Consider the following 14,910-nt stretch of genomic DNA (forward strand, 5'->3'; position numbering starts at 1 on the left):
TTATAACGTAATATAGATAAATATTTGACTTTAAAGATTACAAATTATCTATCTAAGTTGTACTAAATTCTGATTTCCATTCATACTTAAATCGACGAGTCTTTCAAGATCATAAAGTCAATTCTGATTTCCATTCACATTTGAATATTTTATAACATAATATAGATAAATATTTGAATTTAAAGATTACAAATCCATTCATACTTAAATCGACGAGTCTTTGAAGATCATAGAGTCAATTATGATTTCCATTCATACTTAATTCACATTTGAATATTTTATAACATAATATAGATAAATATTTGAATTTAAAGATTACAAAATATCTATCTAAGTTGTGCTCAATTCTAATTTTCATTCATACTTAAATCGACTAGTCTTTGAAGATCATATATTCTCTTCCACTGTATATGATTCTCTTCCACCTAAGGGCGGAGCCAGAAAAAATTATTTAGGGGGGCCAAATTAATTAATATAAAATCAAATTTTAAAAATAAAATAAAATACTTAATTTTTTAGTTATGAGCATGTGTTTATAGATGATACGAAAAGAAAAATAGAACAAATTAAGAACAATTGAGGTTTTCAAGTGTCAACAGTATTTTTTTTCTTCTCTCTGATTCATAACAAATAATATATATATATATGTGTGTGACTATATATGTATAAATAAAGTATGTTACGCTAAGAATTAAATTTTGAAAAATGACTATTAATATATATATTTAGTAACTAGTACTAAAATTTTGCGGGGGCAATTTCATTTTTATATAGAAAAATGGCTATTAATATATATATTTAGTAACTAGTACCAAAATTTTGCCATTTTTTTTTGGGGGGGGGGGCGGGGGGGGGGATATTATAACATTGGAATTTGGAAATCAATTTGTTGGACCCTACCTCTACTATTTAACCCAATTAAAGTTATAAAAAGAAAATGAGAAATATATTTTATAATAAAAACAAAATTATGGTGTTTAGTTTTAGATCAACATGATGATGATTCTCCAATATTAGTTTATTTGATATTATTCTTGTGGTATTTAGCTTTTAATATGTAAATTATTAATTTAAAATAATTATCATTTCTACCGATAATGCATAAAAATATTATAGTATAGTTATTGATTCTATTAAAATTGTCTTTGATAATCTATTTAGTATATGTATATTAGTATATATTAATCAATGTTGTACTTTGAATACAGAAAGTGGATTAGTGGTAGCCTGGTGGGAGTGTTAGGAGTTCTATTCTTTCATGCCCTAGTCTTGGGTTAGTTCATTTGCAGCCTTACTTCTCTCTTCAATCTCGTTGCCACATGCTCCCTAAAAGATCAATCTCCAATTATATATATAGATATAACAAGATATATATATATATATATATATATATATATATAATGCAACCAAAAAAGAAATATCAAATCCAGTAAACTGCAAGTCTCCAATTGATAACTCTCCAATCATAATTAAATATTTAATTATGACACAAAAATATAATGAAATAAATATAATTAAAATCTTAAAAATCCGAGTTGTCACATAACAGCTCTAATATATATATATATATATATATATATATATATATATAAATTTCTAAATTTCTTTTTAAAAAAAATCAACCTGTCAACCAGCCTACCCCGCATGAAAATATTCAGACAGGGTTATGATCATAACTCATGTTGGGTACAATTTGGATTGACCCAACCCTACGGGTTGAGGTTGGGTTGGGACTTGGCTGGGTTGTACCAGCCCACCTTTCAGCTCGGCAGTCAAGGGGCAGAACATGCATCCCATTAAATGGAACCAATGATGATGAGAAGGATAAGACTATTGTGACTCTTCATAGAAAACAATACAATATAACTGATTTCTCTGAAAACTATACCGATGCTAAGTTTTTCATCATTAAGTCCTATAAGCAAGGATGATGAGCACAAGAGCATCAAGAGGACGTGTACAATATGTGGGCTAGCAGCAGGGGCTTAGTTTAATATAAATAGTTTCTAACTTTCTATTATAAATACACGACTTTCTTATACTTTTTTTATTTTTTTCCTTAAACCTTTCAATATTATATTAAACTAAGCCCAAGTGCAATAATAGATAATATATTCACTTTCCTTTATGGTTGAAAGTTTTTAAAATTTAAGCTTAATTGTCGTATTGTCTTTTTTTGTGTTTGTTATGGAAGTTTGATAAAATAATTAAAAAAACTTCTTTAAATAACTAATTGATTGATTAATTTCAGGTTAATTGGTTATACGATGGTCAAGCTACCAATCCATAATATATGAATTTTATTGTTTCAAAGATAATTATTTGATCTTTTATAATAGTTATTTGGTCTTTTTGGTTAATTTTTATACATAATTATGTCATTTTTAACTTTGATATAGGCTATTTATTTATTTATTTTTACACAAATAGGTTTACAGTTGGTTGATAAATTTTTGTATGATTATAATCGATAATATGGGCTTCAAGCCCACCAAAAAAAAAAAAAAAAAGAAGTTTTAGTAGTACTAGCTCACCCCATAATAGATTAGCCTACCTCATTATGCAATTCTTAATCCGCCCTTGAATATATATATATATATATATATATATATATATATATTTGGCTTAAAATAGTCTTATATTAATTGTAAGTTCAGCTCCCCCAACCATAGAATCCTTGCTCCGCCCCTGGCTAGTAGTCTGGCACACCAAATGGCAATAAAAAGCTTGCTGCAACATACCAAGAAGGTCAGCTGAAGTCTTGTGGCTGCCCTATTTTTCTGTTATTATCTGAAAGCATTCTAATACACTTAGATTTCAGTGATCGCGGAGCGCACAAACCGGAGGAGCGAAGAAAGTGACGACAAAGGGAGATCATTGGGAGACCGCATAGGGAGCTCGTATATTTTGATTTTGATTTTTTTAATTAATTTATGATTAATGTTGGTTGCTCTGTTTCACTCTTAAATTACTTTTTAAAAAAATATAGTGTTATTTACACTACAACATGGATACATCAGGACTTATATTCTGGTCCTTCAAGTATAACTAGGACGAGTATCGATTGCAAGCAGATTGATCAAATTCACCTTCTAAAATAGAATTATATTTCCATATGTTATCAAAAGTATGATAAGTTCTACCAACGGACTAGTGGCCTAGCAGTATTAGCCTCTTACTTCTCAGAAGTTTAAATGTCAAAAGAGACAAGTGTGTGTGAGTACCAACGTACTAAGAAAAAAAAAAAAAAAAAGAAAAAAAAAAAGAAGAGTATGATAAACTGATGAATGGAACACTTGCCCATAAACAAATACAATAAAAGCACATAATCAAAAATTGAATTTCAATGTATAATTACTTTTACAAATGTTTATTAAGAAGTGTAAGGATTATTATTCGATCTTAATGGATAAAAGCATACTCACAACTACCTTAATCCAAGTGTAGAGCCTTAAATAAAAAAATATCAAGTAAGTAAACATTAGAGGTTAGGTTCTTCTTCAATTTAAATAGGATAAATACTTCATTTGAATATTCAAATAATCTCCCTAAACTATATTTTGTGCATAATTCCTTCTGAACTACGGAGTATCAAATTTTGTTGCAAAATGTCCCAAATTGATAAAAAAAAAAAAAAAAAAAAAAAAAAAAAAAAAAAAAGAAGGAATTTTCATTTAAGTAATATATTAATTTTTTATCAATATATTGTATAAAAAAGAAAGTATTTTCCTGGGCTAAAAAAGTTTAAACTTGGTATAATAAGTTTTATTATAAATAATAAATTTTTAACAATAAGTTAATCATTTTAAAAAATGGTAGTTACAAAATCTATTTATTTATTTTTCATTTTTATGATAAATTGATATTAATATTAAAATAAAGGTAAATAGTATAATTAACATTTAAATAAGAGAAAAGATAATAAAAATAAATTAATAAGAAATGACAAATGAAATGAGAAAAGGTAAAATAGTCTTTTGCGATAAATTTGTTGTTAATTGCAACAAATCAATTTTAAGGTAATTTTTTACACTTTACCAATTTATATATTAAATTTTTTAAATTATATTTTAAGACAATATGTCAATTGTGGTGTGACATATATGGTTCCTTTGGATTAATCTTGTCATGCCCCAAAAATTCTAACAGAAGAACTATTGTCTTATACTAAAATTTGGTCCGTGACTCAGATCATACATCTACCAAAAACCATAATTAAATCAGTAATAATACATTTAATTTATAAATCCATCAATCCAAAGGAAATTTATTACATTCCCCAACTAATTAAAATTCCACCAACTAAATGAATCTTATTACAAAGTGTTTGCTATGACACAATAATAAAATCAAAATGTGGAAATCCGGAAAATCTCCATCTCCCATTGAACCTCCTTCGCAAGCCAAATCCATGTGCACCTGAAAGTAATAAAGGGGTGAGCTCACAAACTCAGCAAGAAATTGCTAAACACTATCATCATTCAGCAAGTCAATCCTTACTTAATCCGTATAAATATACATATATAAGTGACCACGAAAATATCTAGTATTCATCGTTATTCTATAACATCAACTAAAACTGTGAACTTATAACCTATCTAGAATTTAAATTACTAAAATTCTACTTACCTCACATGAGCCCCTGGCTCCCCTCAACTAGTTGGCGTTTTAATGCCATTACCTCACATGAGCTCCTGGCTCTACTCCGAATAAATGGTGTGAATTGCATAGTCCCTGACTACTAAATACACACATGTGGCTGAGTTGTACGTCTACTCACCCAGATGATCCCTGATCACGTCCACACAATAAAGGCTCATTAGACCCATGGCCATAACACAAAATAATGCACTCGCATAAGGCTGGTCCCTGACCATGCCTAACTGATCCGATAATTTCAACCAATCATTAAGAGGTTAATTAGTCCCGAACTACCACTCTTTCTAGTTCACATACCTCATCTAAATACCAAAAGCATTGCTTTAATAAATATCTTTACCATTTAGTAATCATAACTCATAATTTCCCGAGTACACCAAATACCTTAATTAATTACTTAAATAATTAATAAATAAAAAAACATACCATAACATACTCGTAGTCTTAGATTTTGCAACCTGCTAATTAACTTACATTCTAAAAATCACCCTCATTATCGATCAATCTGAGTTGACTTTAACTGTACTCACCATCATCTATACCATGGCTTAACTTCTAATACTAGTTCAATTTCTTTACTGAAACCCACGGATCCTTAACTGACACCTATATAACCATGGATTATATATACCATAGATTAAATATATCCAATAGTTACTAAATCTTTAATCAATCCAAAGTCAATGATTAAAAAAATTTTAACTAAAGCTAACCTCAACAGTACCAAATCTATAGGCTTCATAGGTAGATTGCCCATATCAAATATATTACCTACTGCCCCATTTGCTAAAATAACCCACTTGCTATAATATCGTGTAATCCCAACTACACCCACTTTTACATACACGCATAGAATATATGAAAGATTAACACCAACTCTACAACTCTAACACTCTGGATCCTTTACACTAGATTATCAAATAATTATCTCCCAATCAATGATCCAACATTCAAGTACTAATGTACTCATGTATATGTCAATCAGTACTAAAAACTCTAAATAACAATTTATAATTTAATCAATACATGCTACTTTCATGGATCAACCCATTATTGTACATTCACCTTATGTACAAGATTAAAATCCCAGAATAAGTATACCCACGATCATGAGTTTATAATTAATTCACAGATTATCATCATACTATCAATCACATAAAAAAAAAAATATACAAGATATAAGCAAGAATTAACTTGCCTAAATTGCAATCACCATTTGAGCTTTTCCTCGCTTCTCAATAACAAACGCGTAAAAATCCTTGGGGATAGCAACGTACGTAAAAAAAAAACTAAACTGAATACACAACTAAGTTTAGATATATAACTAGCAGTTGAGTTCCATAAGGACTCTTTTAAAAAAACAAAAATGATAGCGTTATTTCCGTCAAATAAGCTAGTCAAATAACCTACCTTATACATGAATCTTTAAAAAAAATTCAAAATCACGGTTGTTACAAATCTCATCCCTCTTTAATTAAAGACGAGATCTTTCAAATCATGGTGTAACGGTCTATGTCTATGCCAACGCTGCTGCGATCTGATTCCTTAGATCAAAAGTACGGGATCACTATATAAAAATCAAAACGATGTTTTAGATTCACTGCTGAAGATTCTTGGACGCCTACAATTAATATCAAAAAGTAACGAAGTGGGGTAGAGAGACAAGAAAAAGAAAAAGCCTAAGCTTCAACTTAATTAAAGTTGGAAGGATATTGATTTCAATGGAAGCAAGAAGCTGATTCAGCAGGCTTTATTCCATTTGGGATTAGTATATAAGGCCAGGCAGATTGCAAGAAGAGCACAAGCCCTCCTAACTACTCTCGTCTGTCTTGAAATCTAGCTAGCTAGCTTGAGTTTTGCTAATTTCCGTAGCCCAACATGGCCAGCAAGTTGCCTCCTGAAGGTTCTGCCCTCCAACTGATGATGAAAACTCCTGACCGCGGGAGCATTTTCATGTCTTCCGATGACAGCTTCATGATGCAGCAAATTCTGGCAACTCACGCTCCTGATGGCCGCGAGGTTAATATTAAACCTCTTCTCCGTCTTGTTGAGGACATCCTCCGCAGTTCCACTCTCAATGTTGATGGCCTTTTACTGGTATAAACCTATATAGTATATCTCTCTCTTGTCCTTCAATAAATATTTAAAGAATTCTGCATCTGTATCAAATTCAAGTGGTGCATATAAGTTTTTTTTTTTTTTGCTCATATTTTATTTTAACGTCTGATTTTACTGAAGGATGGTACCGACGCACAAAAGGAAAACATGGAAGACAAAACCAATCAAGCTGGCGTCGTTCTCTTGCTTGACTCACTGTTATATACAATTGAACGGATATCCTCCGAGGTTCTTATATATATATAGCATATATATACAGAATTCATATTAATTTTGTGGATTAATTAATTATTTCTTCTATATATGCGCAGATATAATTAATTATTCTATCTTGTGGATTATATCAGATGGAAAGCAATTGTTTGAGCGGAGCGGGAGGACATGCAACAACACTCCCTGTGTTTAATGTGGTATCGAGCTTTTCATGGGATGCTAAGCTGGTGCTAACATTAGCTGCTTTTGCTTTAAAATATGGGGAATTCTGGCTCCTTTGCCAGATTTACTCATCAAACCAACTTGCAAAATCAATGGGCGCCCTTAAGCAATTACCTGTCATCATGGAGCACTCTGGCTCATTGAAATCGCGATTTGATGCAATTAATAATCTCATCAGGACCACTTTGGATCAGACAAGGTGTATCGTGGAGTTCACGGATCTACCATCTACCTACATCACACAGGATGTACCGGCGCTGTCCACTGCCTCAGCCACTATCCCAACTGCTGTCTATTGGGCCATCAGAGGTCTCATCGTTTGCACTGCTCAGATTATCAATCTTAGTACCACTGGCCACGAGTATGTTTATTGTCATGTTCAAAATTGATGGTTATACATACATACACACACAAACAGATATATATTCACTCATTAAGACTTATGTCTGTTAAAAGACCATGCGTTCGTGGTTCTTCATGACATAAAATAAATTAAAGCTCGATCTTGCAACCGTTTTCAGCTTTCAAGATTCATGGGATCTATCTACCTTGACTCACAAGAACAACAACATACTCGACCATCTTAAGAAGCAACTGGCTACTTGCTACCAATACATAGGTAAGTATATAGTGACCAACCATTTGAATTCACACAAGTTAGCACTGTTAATATTGCACACACAGTACTACAATGCCTGGAAAATGATTTGTCTAACTGTTGAAAATAACATTGCCGTTTCATGCAGAGGATAAGAAGAATATAGAAGCATACGACGCACTGCAGCGTATACTTGAAACGATCCAAATTGACAACATGAAAGTTCTCAAAGCAATAATTTGCCCCAGGGATGATCAGGCACCGCTACTTGATGGTGCTTCAAAGAATAGGGTTCGAAATTTTTATGATATATGATCAATGTTGATTAACTCGATTCTACTGCAATTTAATATCTTTTAATTAATTGTATGCCAAATTAAACAGGTGAGCATTGAAGTTCTGAGGAGGAAGAATGTGTTATTGCTGATATCGGGCCTAAACTTCTTCCAAGAAGAGCTTTCGGTTCTGAAGCAAATTTACAATGACTCAAGGAACCATGCATACGAGGTGGTGTGGATTCCAATAGTGGAACATTGGGTCAAGTGGACTGACCTGATGCAAAAGCAGTTTGAGACCCTGCAGGCCACAATGCCATGGTTCTTAGTGCACCACCCTTCATTGATCCAGAAACCAGTCATCAGGTTCATCAAGGAGAAATGGCATTTCAGAAACAAGCCAATCCTTGTGGTGCTCGACCCACAAGGAAAGGTGTTGAGCCCTAATGCAATCCACATGATGTTGATATGGGGAAGTGGTGCCTTCCCTTTCACCAGCTTGAGAGAGGAAGCTCTTTGGAATGAAGAGATTTTGAGGCTTGAATTGCTGGTCAATGGCATTGACCAAACAATTCTGAATTGGGTAAGTTAATTAATTGCATCATAATATATATATATATTATTTCCTAAAAAAAACACAATTTTAATTGATTAGCATATGATAAAATAAATTAAAATGGTATCAAAGTAAGAATATATGATGATGATGATCTTAGAGTAGAATGTATTTTTGATAACCTAGTGTTGAATATATGTGTTGTTTATTTTAGATAAGAGACGGCAAATACATATTCTTGTATGGAGGGGATGACATTGAGTGGATTCGAAAATTTACAACCTCAGCACGCTCTGTTTCATTGGCTTCTCGCATCCCATTAGAGATGGTGTATGTGGGAAAGAGCACCAAAAGGGAGCAAGTCCGGCGTGTCATCTCGACCATCAAGACAGAGACACTCGGCTACTGCTGGCAAGATATGGCCATGATATGGTTTTTCTGGACCCGTCTAGAGAGCATGTTGTTCTCCAAGATTCAACTAGGCAGAGGCGATGACAATGACCCCACGATGCTGACGATCAAGAAAATCCTCAGCTATGACAAGAGCGGTAGTTGGGCCGTGCTGAGCAACGGAAGTTCCGTGGTGATCAACGGACACAGCAGCACTGTGTTGCCTGCATTGAATGAGTACGATATGTGGAAGAAAAATATACCTGTCAAAGGCTTCGACCTTTCAATTAAAGATTACCATGACATGCTTCATGGCGCGGCTCTGCCATGCTGTCGCTTCGAGTTTCCGAGCACTATCGGGAGGATTCCTGAGAATATGAAATGCCCAGAGTGCCTCCGTATTATGGGGAAAAACTTTGCTTTCGTCTGCTGCCACGACGAAAGTGATGTTAGCGCACTATATTGAGTCACTACTGTGTGGTTCCATTAAGCCCGTATGCTGCTATAGTGATTGAACTACAATAATCATACATATATGTGAAATATGTTTGCGGTGTACGTGTGAACTTAATTTTATCTATTTAGTAAGATTTTGAGAGTGAGATACTAAATCTCTTATAGTATGATTAATTGCTTCAACTATGGGGATTTAACAAATTATATTTTTAAATGAATTGAACTCAATAACATTCGTTCAATTTGTATTTTAAAGAAAGATATTTTATAAAATTTAATTAACTATAACCTATCTGCGGTTAGCATGAACTATCTACCTACCTATTCTAACTACTTTAATTATTTTACAAATAATCCATTTTTCCTAAGCATTGACTATGAAAACATTCTTTTATAAAAATATTGGAACACCATTATATGACCTCTATTCTTATGTCCAGTAGGGTTCCGCCAGATACCGTCCAGTAAAATAGGTTAAGAATATAAAACAAATTGTTATATCTAAGACAAGGTAATAACAATTTGAAATCTATTTAAAATATAAAATCAAATTGAGTTGTCTCAATTACTTATAGCCATATAATCAAAAACATAATATACATTAAAATAATCCCAGAGTTAAGAACAATCAAACCATAATACTAGATTCGGTTACATCAGTGCCCTAAGAGAGGAATTAGCTACTCATGACGATACCGGATGTCATCTGTGTTGGGGTCATCTCCATCGTCATGGACGACACTTTTCTTCTTAGGATCTTCACATTCTAAAGTTGTGAAAACCCTAAAAGCCGCCACCACAGTATCAGCCTTCTAAAATAATAAGAGAAAAATATATTTCTTCTATCAAGGCTTATGCCTTCTTTTATAGAAGAAAATAAAGGCTTGGTGGGCTTTTAGGTCTTCTGGCCATCTAGAATGAGATACGGCTTGAAAAGAGAACATTCCTGTAACTTAAATCTGACATGTTGTGGAAGGCTCAAGCTTTAGGAACAAGGGCTCGAGCTTTAAGGTTCAGGCTCGAGCTTCTTTGGATTGGTGCTCGATCTTCACTTTGACACTTAACTAAATTTCTTCAACTATTTTCCGAAGCGTCTTTTTCTTCAATACTTAAAATATTCTCGAGCTTCATCTCTTTTAACATTGCTCGATCCAAGTTTCATGGGCTCAAGCACAAGGTACCGAGCTCGAGCTTTGAGTAATAATGCTCGATCCTTGAGGTTAGGCACGGGTCTGGGAGCTTGGAAATCAACTCTTCAAATTCTAACGCCTTGTGCTCGAGCTTGAGGGTCAAAGCTCGAGCACCCTTGGTTAGGCTCGAGCACCCTTAGTTGGGGTCGAGCTCGAAGGTACAAGGCTCGAGCTTTAATGCCTTGTTGACTTTTCTTCTTTGACTTGTAAGGCTCAAGCCTTAAGACTTGGGCTCGAGCTTTGGATTCTGACTTCTTCTAAACTTCACCATTTAAGCTCTCGGCTTGCTTTGGATGACCGACAATGACTCTATAAGCTTTGATATCATCATAAAGTACCGGTTTTAACTGTTTCTCTGGGAAAGTATGTAACGACCCAAGTTTTATTCAATCCGGTGCGTCAGTGATGACCCGAACGTAAATCCAACAATGAATCAGAATGCGGATGCAAAAGGTAAAACAATGGTCTCTAGAGATACTACATGTCTATAAGACACCAATGTGACCCTCAATGAGGTCATAGAACCCAAGGAAAACAAATGCAGAAGCGACGTTTCAAAAACGGACAAGAATGAGCCTAGGGGCAAAACGATATTTCCTAAAATGGAAGTGGGTGCTACCAAGCACACCATTAGAAAGACAACAAAAAAAGGAACTAAAATGGACTCAATTCATTGTCACCAAAAATACTCTAAGAATTTTAGCAAGTCTAAGAGTGTTGTGCATCCCACAATAAAGCTTCTTTTCTTGAAAAAACACCCGATAACTTTGGGGTGAGTAAATAAGTTTACTCGTAGGGAATAAGCATGCATAAGTTTAACTTATTACAAAGTTTGCAATTCATTAGAATTTAGTCCATGCTGTTAAAATGACGTTGGAACTTTTAGCATAGCACAATAAGATGCAATATCATAAGGTTATCAAGTTTGGAAATTAAAGAGTGAAATCAAACTAAGGTGGATACTTGGATATCGCCAGAACTAAAACCGTACTCTTGAAATCACTTTAGGGCTATTAACCCATGGGTACCTCCCCCTAGTGCACACTATAGTATAAGGAGCTCTCTATCTCCCGTACTAGAACCAAGTCCTAGCCATGTCAAGTTCTTGATGATATCCCAAGTTTCCAAAATCAACAGTAGAGCAACAAGTCATGATATGTGATAAATCACAATAAGTTCCAAGAATTACATGGCTAAATCATTAGATTAATATGTTAGAAATTAAGTAGACCAACTAGTATGCATGTTAATTCAGTCTTTAAACTTTATATGATGTGTTGATAAATTTAAATTTAATTGTTGAATAACTTGTTTCATAATCTGATTTAAATTTTGTAACGATGCATACTAAGATATATGATTTTTCTGGATGATTTGGGACTTAGTTAGACCTCTAGGAACTTAATCTAAAGATTTTAGAGGGTTTTTAATGTCATCAGAGACGAAGATGATGATAGGAAGCAGGGACAGAGCCGGCTCCAAAGGGGAAAGTGTCGGCTCCTTTTTATTTTTCAGCCCACGGCCTCTGTGAGAGAGAGAGAGTTGGCTCCATAGAATCAGGGAGCCAGCTCCCTTGGTCACAAAGCTGGCTCCTAAGGTTAGGGAACCGGCTCCCTTGTGTGGGAGCTTGCTCTCTCATTTTTTAGAGCAAGCTCTCGTGCATAGTAACTTTCTGGAATATTTTTTTAAAGCACAGGTTTATTTTTTTTGGATTTCTGGACTGCTTTCAGTTGATATTAAGGGTTCTAAATACTGTTTCATGATGTATTAAAACTCCATATTGCATAATTCTTATCTATATGCTAATGGATTTAACAGTAGGAAGGTTTAAACAATCTTGCATGCTATTAACGGATAAGGGATATAATTGCTTTAATTTTATAGTAGCAATTTAACAGACTGTAATATGATTTTCAAATCTGTATTGGATGCATAATAGGGTCATATACTAGTTAGATTTTATTATGCTTATTCTGGACTTTAATTGATAAACTATTAAATACTGTTTTATCAATTACATGGATGTTATTCTGGACTTTAATTGATGAACCATTAAATACTATTCTATCAATTACATGGATGTTATTCTGGACTTTAGTTGATGAACCATTAAATACTGTTCTATCAATTACAGGGATGTTATTCTGGATTTTGGTTGATGAACCATTAAATTCTGTTTCTATCAACTATATAGATTATGTGGATTTTATTTGATGTACTGTTTTAAATGTTGCATCATTTATGGATCACATGCATTATATGCACCGGTATGGGACGATAGCATAAGGATGGATTAGATCAAAACGTTAATTCTTACCTATTCATATATACGGAATGGATTAACTAAAATAGTTAAATCCTACATGGATACATGTCTTGTCAACTAAAACAGTTGAACGACATATTGGATGTTTGTTTTATATTTTGTATTAAGAAGGATTTATATATATATTTATGGTACCGCGATATGAGCTTGAGTCTCAGAGTCGATGGTTAGGGCGCGTATATGCAGTAGGATGCGTAGCTGGTTATGATGGTAGAGGTATACCCTGTTAGGCTTAGATGTGTTATGCATGTTGCCTTCTATTCAGGTTGAGACCCCCTTTGTAGTCCAATGAGAGTCCCTTAGTGTGGATATATATATATATATATATATATATATATATATATATATATATAGATTATTTAGGATGTATCTGCGTATCGGGTCTCTGCTTAGATTGTAGTTAGAATAGAACTTATTTGTGGCCCTGACCCACTATCATTTTTCAGGTATTCATCAGGAGTAGGGATTGTTCATGCTGAGCAGGGATCATCTACGTACTCTTCCGGATTATGTTTACTTAGAAGTTTTCTCTATGTTTCAATGTTCTAATATAGTTACTTGATCAGTTGGGTTTTTCTAGGGGTCCACATAGTATGGATTCCCGAGTTGTATTAGTAATAGAGGATTGGATGTATCAGAATACTTTCTTATTTATAAAAATTTATTCTGAGGATTTCATTAATAGATTATCGTTTTAGTTTTCTTCTAGCAATTTTATTTATTCTTACTATCTATTTTATATTCTGTGTTCGATTATTATTATTTGTTTTTAATATCCTCGGGTATTCAGGCGTGGGCCTGGCCAACCAGCAATCTGGAAATTCAGGGGTATCACACTTTACGGAGGTAGGAGGAGGCAATTTAGAGATCAAATCTACTTTGGCTCTATCAACTTCAATACCTCTCTCTGAAATGATATGTCCTAAAATGATTCCTTCTTGAACCATAAAATGGTTTTTCTCCTAACTAAGAATAAGATTGGTTTCCCTATAATGCTGAAGCACTATGGACAGATTTTGAAGACAGTTTTCGAATGTGGATCCGAAAACAGAGAAGTCATCCGTAAAGATCTCGACCATGTCCGAAAAAATAAACATCATACACATCTGGAATGTTGTTGGCGCATTACATAATCCGAAAGGCATCCGTCTATATGCAAATGTATCGAATGGACATGTGAAAGTAATTTTCTCTTGATCCTTAGGATTAATGGCCACCTAATTATAGCCGGAATATCCATTTAAAAAGCAATAATAGCTCTGGCCAGCCAATCGTTCTAGAATCTGATCAATGAATGGAAGAGGAAAATGATCTTTTCTAGTAGCGGAGTTGAGTTTTTGGTAATCAATACACACACGCCATCCAGTGCATTGTGGAACTAATTCTCCTTCAGAATTCTCAACTATTGTAATACCTATCTTCTTAGGTACTACCTGAGTATGACTCACTCACTTGCTATCTGAGATGGGGTAGATTATTCCCACATCTAACAACTTCATTACTTCCTTCTAAAACACCTCCTTCATATTAGGATTCAATCTTCTTTGGAGTTCCCGAGATGTTCGAGAATCATCCTCTAAATGAATTTGATGCATGCAAATTGTGGGGCTAATTCCTTTTAAATCAGCCACACTCTACCCAATAGCCTCTTTATTTTGCTCAAGAACTTTTAAGAGACTACTTTCTTGGAACTTGTAAGATTAGAAGCAATGATCACCGAGAGGGTGTCATTTAAACCCAAGAAAGCATACTTGAGCTTGTCTGGTAGTGGCTTAAGCTCAAGCTTAGGTGAAGACTCTAAAGAAGGAATAGACGGAGACCTAGAAAGTGGAGGAAGAAACTCAAATCTAGATTTTCCTGGAGGAAAATCTGTGATAGGAGTGAAGTTGAGCAAGGAATTCACTTCA

General features: G+C 33.8%; 1 protein-coding gene across 1 annotated transcript; it reads left to right on the top strand.

The window, feature by feature from the left end:
- Positions 1–6,481: 6,481 nt before the first annotated feature.
- LOC132286473 (protein SIEVE ELEMENT OCCLUSION B-like) lies at positions 6,482–9,644 on the top strand. Its single transcript, XM_059788822.1, has 7 exons — positions 6,482–6,756; positions 6,898–7,005; positions 7,125–7,573; positions 7,734–7,831; positions 7,959–8,101; positions 8,195–8,668; positions 8,856–9,644. Exons 1-7 carry the CDS (start codon positions 6,538–6,540, stop codon positions 9,495–9,497), a joined length of 2,133 nt encoding a protein of 710 aa, XP_059644805.1. The 5' UTR covers positions 6,482–6,537; the 3' UTR covers positions 9,498–9,644.
- The last annotated feature ends 5,266 nt before the right edge of the window (positions 9,645–14,910 follow it).

The sequence above is a fragment of the Cornus florida genome, unplaced genomic scaffold (assembly GCF_030987335.1).
Source record: "Cornus florida cultivar Cherokee Brave unplaced genomic scaffold, ASM3098733v1 CherokeeBrave_3.0.0_Hap2_Chr11, whole genome shotgun sequence".
Lineage (NCBI taxonomy): Eukaryota > Viridiplantae > Streptophyta > Magnoliopsida > Cornales > Cornaceae > Cornus > Cornus florida.